General features: G+C 41.0%; 1 protein-coding gene across 6 annotated transcripts in view; it reads left to right on the plus strand.

Moving 5' to 3' along the window:
- The window catches only part of TULP3 (TUB like protein 3), a 62,742-nt gene that overhangs the window by 21,205 nt on the left and 20,946 nt on the right, over positions 1-20,591 (plus strand). For all 6 annotated transcript variants that reach the window (XR_011439939.1, XR_011439940.1, XM_070270865.1 and 3 more), the window contains exon 2: positions 18,233-18,284. Coding sequence is in view for 4 of the 6 variants with exons in the window: in XM_005610846.4 (XP_005610903.1) it covers positions 18,233-18,284 (52 nt within the window). In the remaining 2 variants the exon portion in view is untranslated. The remainder of the gene's footprint in view (positions 1-18,232; positions 18,285-20,591) is intronic.

Consider the following 20,591-nt stretch of genomic DNA (forward strand, 5'->3'; position numbering starts at 1 on the left):
TTAGTCTTTTTTTTTTCTTTTGAGGAAGATTAGCCCTGAGCTGACATCTGCTGTCAATCCTCCTCTTTTTGCTGAGGAAGACTGGCCCTGAGCTAACATCCACGCCCATCTTCCTCTACTTTATATGTGGGACGCCTGCCACAGCATGGCTTGACAAGCAGTGCCTAGGTCCGCACCCAGGATCTGAACTGGCGAACCCCAGGCTGCCAAAGCAGAACGTGTGAACTCAACCGCTGCACCACTGAGCCGGCCCCTGGTTATTTTCGTCTTATCAGGCTGCGTGGAGTCTTCCTGGTACATGCTTGGTTCAGGGGTATGCCAGATATTTGGGCAGAGTTAGTTGATACACAGAATTTGGAGCTCTCCCTCCCAGATTTTTCTCCTTTCTGGGAGTTCCCCCTTCACTCTCCAGTTATGGTGATTGCCCCAGCCTCTGTCTTCTGGTTCTTTAGGCAGGAAGACTGTGGGTTTCTATCTAGGTTTTTGGCTCCTCGCTTGGTGCAGACTCAGGCATACTCAAGGGCTAAAAAAAAATAGGGAGACTTGCCCAATACTGTTGTCTTCTTCCAAGTGTTGAGCCCCACTCTAGCATCTGCTTGTTTTTGGTTGCTCTTCAGTGCCTTCAGATAATTGTTTTTTTTTTTTTTTATTTTGTCTAGGGTTTCTAGTTATTTTTTGTGGGAGAGTTGGTTCGATAGGATCTTCTCCACTATTGTGGTGACTACTATAAGTGGAATCTCCTCAGGTTGATTTTGAGGTTCCTAGTCTAGATACTAGAGGTAGAGATTTGGGGGTTATCAGTCATAGAAAGAGACTAGATAACATAGGAAGGGACTGTAGGTCAGCGTGTAATCCTGACTACAATAATGGTGAGTGGAGAAGGAGGAAAAGTAAAGGAATATAAGTATTGTGAAGGCTGAGACTAATTTCTTGTTAATTCCTGTACCCTTAGTGCCTAACTCAGTGCCTGGTGTGTAGGACATGCTTAATATTTGCTGAGTGAATTTAATGAAAGGATGAGCAGCAGTTAGGTAAGAGTAGAACCAAGGAATTTTCAAGAAACCAAGAGAGGAGAGTGTTTCAATAAGGAGCTAGTGGTTATTCTTGTCACATACTTCAGAGAAGTCAAACAGGAATGAAGAATGAAAACAAGCTGTTATTTTTGGCAATTAGAAAGTCTTTGGTGCCTATCTTGAATGTTTCAGGAGAACAGTGAGGGAATAAAGCCAGACTGCAGTGAGCTGAGAAGTGAATCATGGTTAAAATGGTGACAGTGAGTGCTGATTATCCTTAAGTTGTTTAATGATGTTGGGAACTGGAGATGGATTCATAGCTTTATAGATAGATAAGATCTAGGAAGGTATCTTTTTAAGAATGATTGTGAGCTGAGGAAGGAAGCTACTGGAGATGGAGAGGTGGAAGATACAGGAACAATATTCATTGTAATTCTGGGGAAAGAGGGGCCAGAATCAGTGCACCCGTGCCAGAGTTCACTTTGTGGAAGAGGACTGTCTTTCACTTTGATAGGAAGAGAGGGAGAGAGTGTGTGTTTTTGTGAGTAAGATGGGAGTGGTGACACACATTGGCTTCTCAAATTGTGAACCTCACCTCAGGAGAGCTTTGTATTCCCCTCTCTTGGGAGAGGAATAACAGTGGCTGAAACCTAATTCACGTTATGTTTCATTCTCCAATTTACATGCTTGCTTATTTTGGATATTTTTGTGGCAGGCCTGATCTTAGATTGTCTCTATTTCTGAATATTTATAAAAGGTCTGAAGTATGTGCATGGGAGCACGTTTAATATATTTTTGATGTTGGAGATTTTTCAACAATTATAGTTTTCAAAAGTTTGAAATATATATTTTGGGAGACAGTGTCAAGATGGCGGTGCAGGAGGACTCAGAACTCACCTCCTCCCACAGATACAATAAATTTACAGCTACTCTTGGAAGAATTATGCTTGAGGGAGAACTTAAAACTGGATAAACAGAACCCTCACAACAAGGGACAGTGCTTACTGAGGCGGAAGAGGCAGAAATTGCTTTCTGGAGAGAAAAAAGCCACCTTGGACCCATGGCACTTCAGGGCAGGCCAGGAGCAATCCTGAGGTACACAGCCTTCCCTGGAGGAGCAGGGGATCTGAGTGGGGGAGCGTTACTTCAGTAAGCAGCTTTTAGACTCAGCACAGCTGAGACAAGTATCATAATATCTGGCTTTACTAGCTATTAACTACAATGGGGAATACCCCCAGAAAAGCCATCAGACGTAAGGGGGGAAAAAAGCCTGCTCTTAAAGGGCCCACACACAAATTCACGCACTTTGGAAAGCAACCTAAAATCACCAGAAAGAAAGGTGCACAGTTCTTTGCTGAAAAGAGGCTCACTTGATAGGCTCTGGGTGCATCTCATTTAGAGGTGAGACCTCCTCATGCTGGGACCACCTTCTCAGGCACTGAGACATTGGCGGCAGCCATTATTCTGACCTAGTATCGACATACTGACATAGATGCTGGCAGACGTCATCAGAGTTCTTTCCCTGGCCTGTTAGTGCAGGCTTCTGCCCTACCTGCTGGAGCACCAATTTAATCCAGCTCAGCCAGGGCAGGCAGCTCACCATAGGCACTGACCCAACAGCAAGCCTTCAAACTTGTGGGCTTGCATAAGTGGGGTGCCTGGAACCCTTACAGCATGGTGAGTAGGCCTGCCTCTGCTGGGCAGGGCATGTGTGAGAGGCAGTCCTGTAGTGGTAGAGTGTGTAGGGCGCTGGTGGACTGTGTGGGGTCTCTGCAATGGGGCGACTGGGTCTACTTCACTGAGTCAGGGTACATGCATGGGGCAGGACTGTGTTCATGGGGTGTTTGGCCCTGAGGGCGATGGAGCTTGTCAGCTGCAGCAGACTTGTGATTCTCAAACAGCCACATAGGGCATCAGCCACACTTTCCAAAGTCTGAAACAGCTGGGTGGCTGTATGCCTGGGGCTGGCCCCACTCAGCTGCAACCCTGCGAGAGGAGACAACAGCCTCTCGGGCTTGGGACCTGTAGCAATCTTAAGTTCCTGAGCCTACCAACCAGCCATGCTGGGAGCCTACTTACTTAACAGAAAAACTGCAACAGGAATGTTCTTTTAGGCCTTGCAGCCAACTGTGCTGGGGCTCCCCATGCCTGATAAAGTGAGTGAAGGGTCCATAGCAGCCACATGCAGCTGAGCATTACAACTAGCCAACCAGGGGGACAGCCTAGCCTCCCCAGGCACCTGCAGCAAGAGCAACCCTGTCATAACAGAAGGACACACATAGCCCACACAGGGAACACTCCTTGAACATTTGGAACTGGTGACAAGAGGGAACCACACTGCTGGGCCTCATAAGGCATCTCTTAGATAAGGCCACCTCTCCAAGATTGGGAGACATAGCTGACCTACCTAATACATAGATATAATCACAGAGAAAGAGGCAAAATGAGGAGACAAAGGAATACGTTACAAATAAGAGAACAGGACAAAACCCCAGAAAAAGAGCTAAACAAAACAGAGATAAACAATCTACCTGACAAAGAGTACAAACTAAGAGTCATAAGGATGCTCACTGATCTTGGTAGAAGACTGGATGAACTCAGTGAGAACTTCAACAAAAAACTGGAAAATATTGAAAAGAACCAATCAGAAATGAATAATACAATACTGGAAATGAAAAATTCACTATAGGGACTCAATAGCAGAGTAGATGATACAGAAGAATGCATCAGCAAGCTGGACTAAAGACTAGAAGAAATCACCCAAGCTGAATAGATAAAAGAAAGAAGAATTGAAAAGAATGAGATAGTCTAAGGGACCTCTGAGACAACATCAGGTGCACTTACATATTATAGATGTCCCAGAAGGAAACAGACATCTAGATACAGGAAGCACAGAGAGCACCAAACAAGATAAACCCAAAGAGGCCCACACGAAGACACGTTGTAATTAGAATGTCAGGAATTACAGAGAGAATCCTAAAAGCCACAAGAGAAAGGCAACAAGGTACATACAAAGGAAACCCCATAAGGTTATCAGCTGACTTCTCAGCATAATCATCACAGGCTAGAAGGGAATGGCATGATATATTTAAAGTGCCAAAAGGAAGAAACCTCCAGCCAAGGATACTCTACCTGGGAAGGTTATTGTTCAGAATGGATGGAGAGATAGTTTCCCAGACAAGCAAAAACCAAAGGAGTTTATCACCAAGAAACCAGCCTTACAGGAAATGCCAAAGGGACTTATTTAAGTGGAAAAGAGAAGACCACTAATAATAAGAAGAAAATTACCCCCCCCCCCCCCAAAAAAAGCAGTAAAATCCCTGGTAAATGTAAATATACAGTAAGGGTAGCAGATCAACCACCTATGAAGCTAATATGAAGGTCAAAAGACAAAACTTCTAAAATTATCTATTTCCATGGTAAGAGGGTAACTGATACACATGCACAAAAAAAGAGCTTAGATATGATGTCGAAAACATAAAATGTGGGAGGAGGCGAGTAAAAGAGTAGAGCTTTTTAGCAAGAGGTCAAACTAAAGAGATCATGAACTTCATATAGATTGCTGTATATGCAAGTTATTATATATGAACCTCATGATAATCACAAACCAGTAACCTGTAGTAAATACACAAAAAAATTAAGAGAAAGGAAGCTAAATGTAATACTAAAGAAAGCCATCAATCCACAGGGAAGAGAGCAAGAGAAGAAAAAAGGAACAGAGAAGAATGACTAAAACATCCAGAAAAAAAGTAACCAAATGGCAATAAGTACATTCTTATTAACAGTACTTTAAATGTCAGTAGACTAAATGCTTCAATCAAAAGGCATAGCGTGGCCAATTGGATAAAAAAACAAGACCCATATATATGCTGCATACAAGAGACACACTTCAGACTACAAATAAACTGCAAGTGAAGGGGTGGGAAAAGATACTCCATGCAAATGGCAATGAAAAGAAAACTGAGGTAGCAATACTTATGTCAGACAAAACACACTTTAAAACAAAAACTGTGATGAGAGACAAAGAAGGGCACTACATAATGATAAAGGGAACAAACCAACAAGAGGATATAACACTTATTGATCTTTTCTTTGGATGATCTATTGGTGTAAGTGGAGTGTTAAAATCCCCTACTATTATTGTGTTACTGTCTGTTCCTCCTTTTATGTCTGTTAATAATTGCTTTATATATTTAGGTGCACCTGTATTGGGTGCATAGATATTTATAAGGAAACACTGGCTTTAAATGACACATTAGACCAGATGGACTTAGTGGATATATACAGAACATTTCATCCAAAAACCACAGGCTACACATTCTTTTCAAATGCACATGGAACATTCTCCAGGATAGATCACATATTAGGCCACATAAGAAGTCTCGATAAACTTAAGAAACTTGAAATGATACCAAGCATCATTCCTGACCACAGTGTTATGAAATTAATAGTTAGAAATCAACTACAGGAAGAAAATCAGAAAATCCACAAATGTGTGGAGATTAAACAAAATGCTACTGAACGACGATTGGGTCAACAAAGGAATCAAAGGAGAAATAAAAAAAATACCTGAAGACAAGTGAAAATAAAGACACAACATGCCAAAATCTATGGCATACAGCAAAAGCACTTCTAAGAAGGAAGTTTATAGCTATACAGGCCTACCTCAACAAACAAGAAAAATCTCAACTAAACAACCTAACAGTGCACCTTAGTGAACTGGAAAAAGAAGAACAAACAAAGCCCAAAATCAGTAGAAGGAAGGCAATAAAAATCAGAGCAGAAATACATGGAATAGACACTAAAAAAAAAAAAAAAAAAAAAAAAAAAAAAATCAATGAAACCAAGAGCTCGTTCTTTCAAAAGATAAGATTGACAAACCTTTAGCTAGACTCACCAAGAAAAAAGAGACAAGGCTCAAATAAATAAAATCAGAAATGAAAGAGGAAAAATTACAGTGGACACCACAGAACTACAACAGATTATAAGAGAATACTATGAAAAGCTATACACCGAAAAACTGGATAATCTAGAAGAAATGGGTAAATTCTTAGAATCATATGACATTCTAAAAGTGAATCAAGAAGAAATAGAAAATCTGAATAAACCAATCACGAGTAGAGAGATCGAAACAATAATCAAAAACCTGCTAAAAAATAAAATTCCAGAACCAGACGGCTTCCCTGGTGAATTCTACCAAACAGTCAAAGAAGACTTAGTACCTGTCCTTGGGGCCGGCCCTGTGGTGAAGTGGTTAAGTCCAGTGCACTCTGCTTTGGTGGCCCTGGTTTGCAAGTTTGGGTTCAGAGTGTGGACCTGCTCCACTCATCAGCCATGCTGTGGAGACATCCCACATACAAAGTGGAGGAAGACCGGCATAGATGTTAGCTCAGGGCTAATCTTCTTCACCACCACCCCCCCCCCCCCAAATAAAAAGAAAACTCCTATTCTTCTCAAACTCTTTCAAAAAACTGAAGAGGAAGGGAAGCTCCCTAGCATATTCTATGAAGCCAACATTACCCTGATACCAAAACCAGACAAGGATAAGACAAAAAGAAAATTACAGGCCAGTATCACTGGTGAACATAGATGCAGAAATCATCAATAAGATACCAGCAAATTGAATAGAATGATACATTAAAAAGATCATACACCATGATCAAGTGGGATTTATTCAAGGGATGCAGGGATGGTTCAACATCTGCAAATCAATCAACGTGATACAGCACATTCGCAAAATGAAGAAAAAAAGTCACATGATTATCTCAGCAGATGCAGTGAAAGCATTTGACAAGATACAGCATCTATTTATGATAAAAACTTTGAATAAAATGGGTATAGAAAGAAAGTTCCTCAACATAATGAAGGCATAAATTATGACAAACCCACAGCTAATATTCTCAATGGAGAAAAACTGAAAGCTATCCCTCTAAGAACAAGAACCAGACAAGGATGCCCATTACTACCACTCTTATAACATAGTACTAGAAGTCCTAGCCAGAGCAGTCAGGCAAGGAAAAGAAAGAAAAGGGATCCAAATTGGAAAGGAAGAAGTGAAACTGTCACTGTTTGCAGATCACATAATTTTATACATAGAAAACCCTAAAGAACCCACCAAAAAACTTTTAGAAATAATAAATGAATATGGTCAAGTCACAGAATACAAAATCAGCATACAAAAATCAGTTGCATTTCTATACACTAACAATGAAGTAGCAGAAAGAGAAATTAAGAACACAATCCCAGGGCTGGCCCAGTGGCATAGTGGTTAAGTTTGCACGCTCTGCTTCAGCAGCCTGGGGTTTGCAGCTTTGGATCCTGGGTGCAGACCTATGCACCACTCAAGCCATGCTGTGGCAGCATCCCACATAGAAAATAGAGGAAGATGGGCACAGATGTTAGCTCAGGGACAATCTTCCTCACTGGAAAAAAAAAAAAAAGAATACAATCCCATTTGTTATTGCAACAAAAAGCATAAAATGCCTAGGATAAAGAATAAAACTTCACCAAAGAGGTGAAAGACCTGTACACTGAAAACTATAAGGCACTGAAAGAAATAGACAACACAGAGAAATGGAAAGATATTCCATGCTCTTAGATTGGAAGAATTAACATAATTAAAACATCCAAACTTCCTAAAGCAATCTACAGATTCAGTGCAATCCCTCTCAAAGTTCCAATGACGTTTTTCACAGAAACAGAACAAAGAATACTAAAATTTATGTAGAAAAACATAAGACCACAAATAGCCAAAGGAATCCTGAGAAAAAAGAAGAAAGCCGGAGGTATCATACTCTCTGATTTCAAAATATACTGCAAAGCTCTAGTAATCAAAACAGCACGTTAATTATACAAAAACAGTACTAACACACACAGATCAGTGGAACAGAATCAAGAGCCCAGAAATAAACCTACAGATCTGTGGTGTGGACAGCTAATTTTTGACAAGGGAGCCAGGAACATACAATGGAGAAAGAAAAGTCACTTCAGTAAATGATGCTGGGAAAACTGGACAGCCACATGCAAAAGAATGAAAGTAGACCATTATCTTACACCATACACAAAAATTAACTCAAAATGGAATAAAGACTTGAATGTAAGACCTGAAACCATGAAAATTCTAGAAGAAAACACAGGCAGTACGCTCTTTGACATTAGTCTTAGCAGCATATTTTCAAGTACCATGTCTGACTGGGCAAGGGAAACAGTAGAAAAAATAAACAAATGGGACTACATCAAACTAAAAAGCTGCTGCACAGCAAAGGAAACCATCAACAAAATGAAAAGGTAGCCTAAAAATTGGGAGAAGATATTTGCAAACTATATATCTGATGAGGGATTAATAGCTAAAATATATAAAGAACTCATGTGTCTCAACAACAAAGAAACTAACAACCTAATCAAAAGATGGGCAAAAGATATGAACAGACATTTCCCCAAAGAACATTATATAACATTATATATAACGGATGACCAACAGGCACATGAAAAGATGTTCAACATCAGTAATTATCAGGGAAATGCAAATCAAAACTACAATGAGATATCACCTCATGCTTCTCATAATGGCTATAATTAACAAGACAGGAAATAACAAGTGTTGGAGAGGATGTAGAGAAAAGAGAACTTGCATACACTGGTAGTGGGAGTGCAAACTGGTGCAGTCACTATGGAAAACAGTATGGAAAGTCCTCAAAAAATTACTAATAGAACTACCATACAATCCAGCTATTCCACTTCTGGGTACTTATGCAAGGAACACGAAAACACGAATATGTAAAGATATATGCATCCCTGTGTTCATTGCAGCATTACTCACAATAGCCAAGACTGGGAAGCAACCTAGGTGCCCATCAAGGGATGAGTGGATAAATAAGATGTGGTCTGTATACACAATGGAATACTACTCAGCCATAAGAAACGACGAAGTCTGGCCATTTGTGACAATGTGGATGGACCTTGAGTGTATTATGCTAAGTGAAATAAGTCAGAGGGAGAAAGTCAAATGCTATATGATCTCACTCATAAGTAGAAGATAAAAACAAGGAGAAACAGTCACCTAGAGACAGAGGTTGGATTGGTGGTCATCAGAGGGGAAGGGAGGAGGGTGAAAGGGGTGATTAGACACATGGTGGTGATGGATTGTAATTAGTCTTTGGGTGGTGAACGTGATGTAATCTACACAGAAATTGAAATATAATGATGTACACCCAAAATTTATATAATGTTATAAACCAATGTTACTGCAATAAAAAGAGAAAACTACAAATTCTGAAAAGAACTTAAAAATTAATAAAATGTATAGTTTGCATAGATTTAACGTTAACACTCATTCTGAATTATTTGACTCCCTTTGTATGTAACTTTTAAAGATAGCTTTATTGAAGTATACTTGGCGTACATCAAACTTTGCATTTAAACTGTACATGTAAATGATGTGTGTACACCTGTGAAACTCTTACTGTCGTCAAGATAATGAACACACTCCCGTCGTTTCCTCCTGTCCTTTTGCAGTCCATCTCTCAGATACCCACTGATCTCCTTTTTCGTCACTATTGATTAGTTTGTATTTTCTAGAATTTTATATAAATGTAATCTTACAGTATGTTGTCTTTTTTTTGTACTTAGCAGAATGATGGTGAGATTGATCCATTTTGTTGTGTGTATCAGTAACTTTTTCCTTTCTATTGCTGGATAGTATACTACATAAAATTTGTTTATCCATTCACCTGCTGATGGATACTGGGGTTGTTTTCAGTTTTGGGCTATTAAAAATAAAGCTGCTGGGGCCCAGCCCCATGGCCGAGTGGTTAAGTTCTCGTGCTCCGCTTCGGTGGCCCAGGGTTTTGCTGGTTTGGATCCTGGGCGCGGAGGTGACACTGCTTGTCAGGCCATGGTGAGGTGGCATCTCACATGCCACAACTACACAGCTAGCGGGACCCACAACTAGAATATGCAGCTGTGTACTGGGGGGATTTGGGGAGAAAAAGCAGAAAGAAAACAAAGATTGGCAACAGTTGTTAGCTCAGGTGCCAATCTTTAAAAAAAAATAAATAAAGCTACTGTGAACATTCACATATAGGTTTCTTTGTGGACATATACTTTCATTTCACAGATAAATATCTAGGAGTGGCGTGGCTGGATCAAGTGGTAGGTATATGTTTGACCTTTTAAAGAAATGGACTGTTTTCCAGAGTGGTGGTACATTTTATGTACAACTCCTGGCTGCCCAGCAGTGTGAGTTGCTCTATATCCTCACCAGTGTTTGGTATGGTCAGTTGTAGGGGAGGAAGAGGATTTCTCTACCCTCTGGGTTCTTCTGGCTGGTCTAAGAATGAAATTGACATGAGACAGAATAACAGGAGAAAATCAAACATTTAAGAGTGTATAATTTATTACATGGGAGAAACCCAGGAAAACTGAGTAACTCACCAAAATGGCTGAAGCCACTACTTTAAATATCATCTTCAGCTAAAGACAGAGGAGGATGTTGGGGTAGTGGTTTTGAAATTTAAAGGGGAGGAAGGCAATTGACATGGAAATGAAAAGGCAAACCTTAGGTAGAAAAGTGTTTGCCATGCCTTGCAAAGACAGTGTGACATGAGGAAGACTTTGGTCAAATGGGCCTTGCTAGGTTCCTCCCTGTCTACCACACCCAGTTCATGTTCTACTATTGTTATCTAATGTTGATAGCTCCTTCCTGGAACAGGCCTTCTACCTTAAATTCCTTTAGGCAGTTAGGGAGGAGGTCAGAGTTTCTTTCTGAGTCTTTTGCTTTTAAAAATAATGATGTTAGGGGCTGGCCCCGTGGCCGAGTGGTTAAGTTCGCGCGCTCCGCTGCAGGCAGCCCAGTGTTTCGTTGGTTCGAATCCTGGGCGCGGACATGGCACTGCTCATCAGACCACGCTGAGGCAGCGTCCCACATGCCACAACTAGAAGAACCCCCAACGAAGAATACACAACTATGTACCGGGGGGCATTGGAGAGAAAAAGGAAAAAATAAAATCTTTAAAAAAAAAAATAATAATAATGACGCTAAACAGACACATTTTGGGGTGGCAAATTCTGATCCCCCACAATATCGTTTTTCTAATGATTCTTTGTCACACATAGTACATTTATTTCTGATAGGTTGGGTTGAACCAAATTTTTATAAATTGTGTTTATTTTAACTTCATCCAGGCAGCTAATTACTAAAGATTTACCGCTATGAATTCTTCTAGCTGAAATGAATAAATTACCTTCTAAATTGTCTCTTCATCAATCCACCTTGAAATTTATTGCATTTATTTAATAAAGTAGTCTAAGCCTTCCCTTCTCATTTGTTTCTAACTACAACTAATTTCTGAGGCTGGAAAGTATCATTTATGATATTGTGAAACAATGTGATAGTCAGTAAAGGAAGTGTTCACTCAGGTTACTATTCGAAAAGTCACAGGCTGCACATAGCCTTCATGTTTGCAAGTCTCATCCTGCTGCCGTCCTGGCAGGGACGGTGTTTATTCCCTCTAGCACCACAGAAGGAGCCTGTTTAGCCTCCTGCATCATTGGCCAAATTGCAGCTGAGTGCTGATGACAGCATCCTTATTATCCAGCACAGTGTAGGAGGCAGCAAGAAGGACACCCTGACTGTGTAGCAGCAATGGATTTTGTGTTAGTGGCAGCTAGGAAAATTTATTGGCTTTTGCAGGCTTAGAGAACCTGACAGGAATGCTGAGAGTGTAGAGTAATCCTAGAATCCCGCAGGTCATTCATGTGTCATTGAATGCTTCAGACTGTTGGGCATGGTTGGGCAGGGACAGCCCTAGACTAGCAATAGAGTGAGCCGTGTTCTAAGGTGGACTCCACGTTCTCAGATATTTGGTCTTGGGCGCATTTCTTTATTGTTTCGTGCCAACTCCACTCCTTAGAAATACAGCGTGTGTAGTTTAGGTGCTAGATTAAAGGGCGTGTGGATTTTTAAGTGTACTCAGTCCTTGATTGTGAAATAGACATTTAGCAAAATATCTATTTCCTTTTTTCCCTTTTATTTCAAAAAAACTGAAATATGCTGGAAAGTTGCAAGAAAAGTACAATTGATAACCTAGCCCCTTCACCTAGATTCATCGCTGAACATTTATTTTTTAGTATCTCACTTTAAAAAATCTTTTTAGATTTACAGAAAAGTTGTGAAAATATAAGAGAATTCCTGTATGCCCTTCAACAAGTTGTCCTTAACGTTTATATCATACATAACCGTAGTACAGTTGTCAAAACCAAGACATTCATACTGATGTGGTACCATTAACCAATCCACAGGCCTTATTTGAATTTTGCCAGTTTTCCCGCTAAGGTCCCTTTTCTGATCCAGGATCCAAATACAGGATCCTGTGCTGTATTTCGTTCTCATGTCCCTCTAGTCTTCTCCAACCTGCATAGTTTCTTAGTCTTTTTTTGCCTTGACACTTTTGAAGAGTACTGGCCTGGCCAGTTATTTTGTAGAATGTTCCTCAGTTTGGGTTTATCTGGTGTTTCCTCATGATTAAAATAAGATTATGCATTTTGGGCAAAAATACCACAGACCTGCTGTTGTGCCCTTCTCAGTGCATCGTATCAGGAGGAATATGATGTTGCTGTGTCTAGTTACTGGTGGGGATGTTAATTTTAATCACTTTGTTAAGGTGCTGTCTCCCAGGTTTCTTTCTTTCTTTCTTTCCTTTTTTTTTGAGGAAGATTAGCCCTGATCTAATTACTGCCAATCCTCCTCTTTTTGCTGAGGAAGACTGGCCCTAAGCTAACATCCGTGCCCATCTTCCTCTACTTTATATGTGGGATGCCTACCACAGCATGGCTTTTGCCAAGCGGTGCCGTGTCCATACCCAGGATCCGAACTGGCGAGCCCCGGGCCACCGAGAAGCAGAATGTGCGCACTTAACTGCTGCGCCACCAGGCCAGCGCTTCCCAGGTTTCTCCACTATAAAGTTCTTGTTTTTCCCTTTGTAATCAGTAATTATCTCGTGGACAGATATCCTGTTTCTTGTTATACTGTCACCTACTAATTTTAGAATCCATTGATGCTTCTTGCTTCTGCAACAGTTATTACTATGATGTTTGCCTAATGGTGATTTTCTATTTCCTTCATTCCTTTAATCTGTATTAATTGGATATTTTTTCTGTAAGGAAGAGCTGTCCCCTCTCTCCCTTTATTCATTCATTTTTCATTCGTATCTTTATGGACTCATGGATGCTCAGAGAAGTGTGGCTCCTCCATACTTCTTACCTGTTCCCATTCCCTCGTTATTTCTGCCCCATTCCTACTCACAAAGGCATGCTCCTACATGACCACAATACTGTTATCACATGTGCGACATTTCACATTCATGTAATAGTCATGTAATGTGCAGTTCATAGTCAGATATCATCAGTGCACCCCATGCTGTGGCAGTGAGCCACGTATAAAATAGAGGAAGACTGGCTTAGATGTTAGCTCAGGACTAACCTTCCTCAGCAAAAAAAAAAAAGGGTTTGGCACCAGCAGTCTTCTTATAACACATATACTATTTCAAAAATTCTTTCTGTTGAAGAAATGCTATAAAGAAAAAAATGTGTACAAGTTTTTCTGTGAGTGTATATTTTTTCATTTCATTTCTCTTGGATATATACTTAGGAGTGGAATTCTGGGTCGTATGGTAACTTTATGTTTAATCATTTGAAAAACTACCAGACTGTTTTCGAAATGTCTGCACCATTTCACCTTCTCACCAGCCGTATATGAGGATTCTGGTTTCTCTATATCCTCACCAATACTTGTTATTACGTCTTTTTTATTAATAGCCATCCTAGTGCGTATGAAGTGGTATCTCATTGTGTTTTGGGTTTTTTTTTTTCAGATTGGTACCTGAGCTAACAACTGTTGCCAATTTTCTTCTTCTTCTTTTTTTCTTTCCCTGCTTCTTCTCCCCAAACCCCCCCGGCACATAGTTGTACATTTTAGCTATGGGTCCTTCCAGTTGTGGCATGTGGGACGCCGCCTCAGCGTGGCCTAATCAGCGGTGCCATGTCTGCGCCCAGGATCTGAACCAGTGAAATGCGGGATCGGGGAAGCAGAGCGCGCAAACTTAACCACTCGGCCACAGGGCCGGCCCCTCATTGTGGTTTTGATTTACATTTCCCTGATGACTAATGGTGTCCAGAATCTTTTCATGTGCTTATTGGCCATTTGTGTATCTACTATCGAGAAATGTCTGTTCAGATCTTTTGCACATTTAAGACAATTGGTTGCTTGTCTTTTGGTTGTTGAGCCGCAAGAGTTCTTTCTATATTCCGAACACTAGACCCTTATCAGGTATATGATTTGCAAATGTTTTCTCACATTCCGTGGGCTATCTTTTCATTTTCTTGATAATGTCCTTAGATGACAAAAGTTTTTAATTTTACGGAGTCTAATTTATCTTTTGTTGCTCATGCTTTTGGTGTCATATCTAGGAATCAATTGCCAAATCCAATGTTATGAAGATTTATTCTTGTGTTTTCTTCTAAGAGTTTTATAGTTTTAGCTCTTACATTTAGGTCTTTGATCCATTTTGAATTAATTTTTTGTAAGTGGTGTGAAACAGAGGTCCTACTTCATTCTTTTGCCTGTGGATGTCTAGTTGTCAGGCACCACTTGTTGAAGAGACTCTTCTTTCCTCATTGAATGATCTTGGCACCCTTGTCAAAAATCGATTGGCCATAGATGTATGAGTCTGCTCTGACTTTTGAGATATTCATTTTTTTTATTATAATTTTGTCCTATGTGTGTATTCTGTATGCAATCTAGTTTATCATGTTTTTGAACTTTATACAAAAAGAAGCTTAATAAATGTATTGTTTTGTCTGTTTCCTCTTTTGTTTAACATTGTGTTTACAGTCAATTCATGGATTTGTAGTAGGGTGAAGTTCATTCATTTTCATTGATGTATAACATTCTGTTGTATTATTCATTTGTTTTCAGTTTATCTTGTGATTCTTAAAAGTATGAATATAGGAGTAGATGAGGAGACACGTCTTTTAGCAGACTTTTGCCAAATATTTGTTAGGTGAATAAGTGATAGAGGAATTGGAAACTTTTTGGTGTCTGTAAACAAAGATGGGTAGTTGGGACACATTCTCAGAAAAATCCTTGTGTGTCTCCTGCAGTGGTAAAGCTTTATGTGCATCTTCAGTTTAGACTTTGGCTGGAAGGTAGCTGGAAAGTAGTTCAAGAGCATGGTGTTCTGTGGGTGTTAAACTGAGCCACAGGAGCGACAGATCTTTGTTTCTCCAAGATGTATGTTTAGGGTTTTCCCTGTTTGTACCAAGTAAACAGGAAATTTCCTATGAGAAAAAAGGGAGGAAAACAGTAATTGCATTTCTTTTACTCTGTAGGAATTTTTTCTGTTTCGTATAGATTTACTAACCAGGCTTGGTTAGGCTTGTATTCAACAACTGAGTTTGAAATGAAGGAAAGAGAGTATTAAAGGAAAAAAATGCAAATTTAGTAAAATCGTATTCCAGTTTAGACTGGAAATTCTAGTTCAGATTTAAGGTAAGTTTATAAAATATTTTTATTATTTCTGTTGAGTTGTAATTTAAAACCAGAGCTCAGAGAAAGTGTAGCTTTTGATGTATAGGAGGTATCTAAATGTTATGATTATATAGTGTCTCTTTAGTGCCTCTCTGTTGAGGTCAAAATGCGTTGATTATACCCTGTTTATTTAAAATGTCTGTTCAGCTTGCCCAGGCTTGATGAAAGCAATTAAGCCGTGTCAAGATGGGGCATTGAAGACACACCTGTTTTCTTTCCTGTTAGAGGCCTTAAGAGAAACGTTTGAAGCCTTTAGTTGTGTATCAGAATTTAGCCTTATTGAGGAGGTTTTGGCGTTGGTGGGGGTGCTGGGTGGGTAGTGTGATTTTTTTTCCATGGCTAGAGGGTTTTGTAATTCTCGTTTAGTGATTAGGGGAGAGTGAGTTGGAGGATAAGCAGATTCATAACAGTAGCTGTTGAAAATGCTAGTCCATGACAGTGAATTTTTTTACACTTAGACTTTCCTATATAATGTTCCTAATGTTTTTGTCATTTTATGTAGAACTTTTTCAAATTTATACTAATATCCACTGAATACTAATAATATTCTAGCAATGTATACATAAAGCTAGGATTTAAAACTATGTGAATGAGGATTAAGAACAAGTAAAACATGAACACATCGAGGAGACATGTAGGGCCACACAGGCCTGGCTGGAAGTTGTTTTTGCTTTGTTTTAACGTAAAGGTTGTAAGAGAATTAATAGAGGCGACTGTCAGAGAATATCTAAGGGGTTGTTAAATTTGCTTATAGGTTAGTAGGCAGGAAGGATCTTGGAGATGGTATGCAAATTCCAAGTTGCTATGTATTATTAAAATGCATAAAACCTTGTAAAATGTAGGAATGCAGTAGTCAACCATTAAACTATGGACAGATGCTTTGGTGTATTTACCCCAAATGCAGGCAGAGCTGGGCTTCCCTTTGTAGCCATGGGCTTTGTCTTCTTCAGTGGGACCTTGTATTTGCATTTTTTTCTGACAGTAAGCTCCAAGTAAAAATTTATAATATAAATAACTGAGAACCATTTCTGCCTTCTTTCATACTTTACCCGTTCCAAGAAAGCTGAGTCACAAAATAAAATCTTAGATTAGGAAATTGTGAAAAATAGAAAAGGCTTCACAGAGTGAAAAAAAAAATAGTTCAGGGGCCGGCCCTGTGGCCGAGTGGTTAAGTTCTCGCACTCTGCTTTGGCGGCCCAGGGTTTCGCCAGTTCAGTTCCTGGGCACGGACATGGCACCGCTTATCAGGCCATGCTGAGGCGGCATCCCACATAGCAGAGCCGGAGGCAGTCACAACTAGAATATACAACTATGTACTAGGGGGCTTTGGGGAGAAGAAGAAGGGGGAAAAAAAAGGGATTGGCAACAGATGTTAGCTCAGGTGCCAATCTTTATTTATTTATTTTTCAAGTAATTTGATTTGATAATGGTTTATAACATTGTGTAATTTCAGGTGTACATTATTGTTTATCAATTCCTGAATACACTTCATGTGCTTACCCCCAGTAGTCCAATATTTATCCATCGCCATAACATATGTGCCCCTTTATCCTTTTTTAGGTGCCAATCTTTTTTTTTTTTTTTTGAGGAAGATTAGCCCTGAGCTAACATCTGCTGCCAATCCTCCTCTTTTTGCTGAGGAAGACTGGTCCAGAGCTAACATCTGTACCTATCTTCCTCTACTTTATACGTGGGACGCCTGCCACAGCATGGCTTGCTAGGCGGTGCCATGTCCACACCCAGGATCCAAACTGGCCAACCCCAGGCCACCAAAGTGGAACGTGCAAACTTAACCGCTGCGCCACCGGGCTGGCCCCATCAGGTGCCAATCTTTTAAAAGAAAAAAAAATTCGAAAGGGTTTGTTTTATCAATTGAAGACAGTAATTTGATTCCATTTTTTTTGTTGTTGTTTTATTCCATCAAACAAATCTGTCTTCTAGTGCTATTAAATCCCGTCTGTTCGTCTACACTTAGAGTCTCCTTTGATGATTGGCATAATGTTTTATTACTGGCAAACCTGAAGAGAAGTTAAATGACTTGGTAGACCTTAGGGAAGTCAGTGGGCTAGAGTAAGATGCTGGATATGGTCTAATTCTCCCTCTCCTAAACCAGATCCAAAAAAGCAGTAAAATACGTTTGATTTTTAAGTGGAATTTAGACTTGAAGAGACCAGGATTAACGTCTGTTTCTGCTGTTTAATCTTATGCACAGCTTTCAAAGTCTGTTTCTTCATCTTCAAAGTGTAGAAAATAATAGTACTTAATTCATAGGGTTGTTTTGAGAAGTAAATAAAATAATGCATGTGGAATACTTAGCACTGTGACCGGAATAAGCACTCAATATATGGTTTTAAAGAACAAAAACCCCTGCATGCATGGAGTCTGTTTTCTATATCTTTTCCTTATCCTTTGGGTGTCTCAGTCTCCTCAGGTCCTCTGCGGAATAATTGTGGCGTTGAGGGTGGAAAGTCCGCCTGCAGTCAGTGGGGATAGCGTCTAGAAACTGATTCTTTTCCGAAGGTGGAATTAATTGGTTCCAAATAGCCCACAGGAGTACATACACCAAAAGATGAAGTTGACGTGGTTTAAAAGGATTTTCTCTTTACATGCTTTCTTTTCATTTTTTTAAAAACAGTGCCTTTGAAGATGAGACCATGAAGCTTCGCCAGCTGAAACTAGATAATCAGGTGAGCAGAGTCTCCTCTTTTGAAGTAAGTGGACAGCTGTACTGACTGTGATACTGATGGTCTGGACTCTGAAGTCTTGGCAGGGCCATGGAAGGAAGACTGGAAAGGAAAGGGCTCTGATGTTAACTCAGCAGTGTCTGGAGTTAGTATGTGCTGAACCGAGGCCCTCGGCTATGGTTGGACCAAAGTGCTTTCAGGCCGTCAGCAATAAAACCGGCCTTGGATTTATAATCACTGAAAATTCCTTGGCACCTTTCCTAAGAATTAGAAGAATGTTAACATTGTATTTCTATGTAGTAATTTGGTCCTGCTGCGTCAGATACCTCTCTACACTGTAATTGCATGGAGCTACAAGATTTTTTCCTTGTCCTAAAATGCAGATCCCAACATGCTGCTGTGCCACTTAAAAACCTCCATTGCCTACAGAATAATTTTCTTCAGAGCACTGGTCCCGATTTTCAGTTACCCGTTTCTTTCTGGTTTTTTGGCAATGATTGATTTGTTTCTCTCCTCCCCTAGAGTAAGCTCCATGAGAACAGCAACCAAGGCTGTTTATTATGACCATTATATCAGAAGTTCCTAGCATAGGGCTGGGTGCATAATAATCCTTTATTAAATATTTGAAGGCAGGAAGGAACAAAGGAACAGTTTTGTGGTGTTATATGCTATGATATCATGGTTAGTCAGTTTAGAACCTATACCCAACATATATCGCTTTCATATTTCCTTTTTCATGTGAATGTTTTCTAATTCAGGAAATTCTGTAGCTCTAGTCTACCTCTGTAGGATCATTAGCGATGAAAGCTTCTAGACTCCATAGGTGACTAAAAACACCTCTAAAGTTGTGTCTTGCTTCTTTATATTACTGTTGGAATTAATAACAGGACTTGCAGCGTAATAAATTCCTTTAAAGTGGAATCATTAGAATCTAGGAAAGCGTCTCCGGGGAGCGTGCAGGACGGCGCGGCGGGCCGAAGCCGAGGAGCAGCACGGGCGCGCTCCAGGGCGGGGCGCAGCAGCCGCCTTCCCAGCCTTGGTGGCATGGCGCTTCCGCGGGGGCTGTCGCCGGCCTGCCCTGCCCTGCCCCTCCAGCGGCCGATGGCGGGGTCCGTGCCCGAAGCGGAGAGTGGCCCCGCGGTCTTCAGGAGTGCCCCGTGTGCAAGCCCGCGCCGCCCTCGCAGGGGCGGGGGTGACCTGCTGGCCGGCCGCGCCATCGCCCGCTCCCTCGCCCTCTCCTGACGGGCCGCCTGCGCGGCGCCTCGAGGAGCTGTGGCTCCAGCCTGACGAGGACCCCGCGGGGCCCCGGCCTGGCTCCCTCCCGGCGGGCGCAGACCCTGGCCGCCTCCGGCCGCGGCCATGCCCACACAGCCCGCCCCCGCAGCGCTGGCCCCGGCGTCCGCACGCGTGTGCCGCTCGAGACCGGTCAGTGAAGCCCACTTCCGGGCTTCGGCTGCCCTGCGCGCTCGCCCGCAGCTTGGGGCCCCTGCGGGCCACTTGGCCTGGGGGAGCGGCTGTGCTAGCTGGCGGCCTTGAAGCCCCGCTGGGGTCGACATCCCCGCGGCCTCCCTCCTGCCGCCTGCCTTTAAAGGGACTGGGGACATTGTAAGCAAACCTAGTTTTGCATAACAGAGGAGGACGCCGGCAACAAACCTCTGAGCCCTTACAGATGACTGCCTCGGGCCTCCCTCCCGGGGCAGCTGCCTGTAAGCAGAGACCTGGCCGGCCTTCTGCATCCGTTGTCTGTGAAGTTGTCCCTGAGGGGTGTAAAGTAAACAATTCTTTCTAATACTGAGAAAGTAAATAAAACTAGGCAAGAAACGAATCTTCCTGGGATCATGGGGAAAATTCCGATTACATATTTATTTTCCCTCCCCCGCAAGATCAGGATATTTGGAACGAGCCCTTTATTTTCTACATTCCATTGCATAGCAAACTGTATTTAGAATTTTAGATCTTTGATTTATATTTATAAGGCTAAATGGTACATCCTTTGCTAACATTAGGTGAAATCTATGATCATCTACCAAGTAATAAGACATAAGTTTTTGAACTTTATGTAGTTTTCGAGTTTTGTATATAGATATTTTCCTGGATTTTTTAAAAGATGGCCCAAACATTTTGTGACTTTTATTCTTTTCAGTGAGAACGCTGCATGTTGTATGTTTGTGGTATAAATGTTTAGATTTTGTAAGCCTTTTTATAGTACATTCTTTCTTTCTTTTTTTTTGTTGAGGAAGATTTGCCCTGAGCTAACATCTGTTGCCAATCTTTCTCTTTTTTGCTTGAGGAAGATTAGCCCTGAGCTAA

The sequence above is a fragment of the Equus caballus genome, chromosome 6 (genome assembly GCF_041296265.1).
Source record: "Equus caballus isolate H_3958 breed thoroughbred chromosome 6, TB-T2T, whole genome shotgun sequence".
NCBI lineage: Eukaryota > Metazoa > Chordata > Mammalia > Perissodactyla > Equidae > Equus > Equus caballus.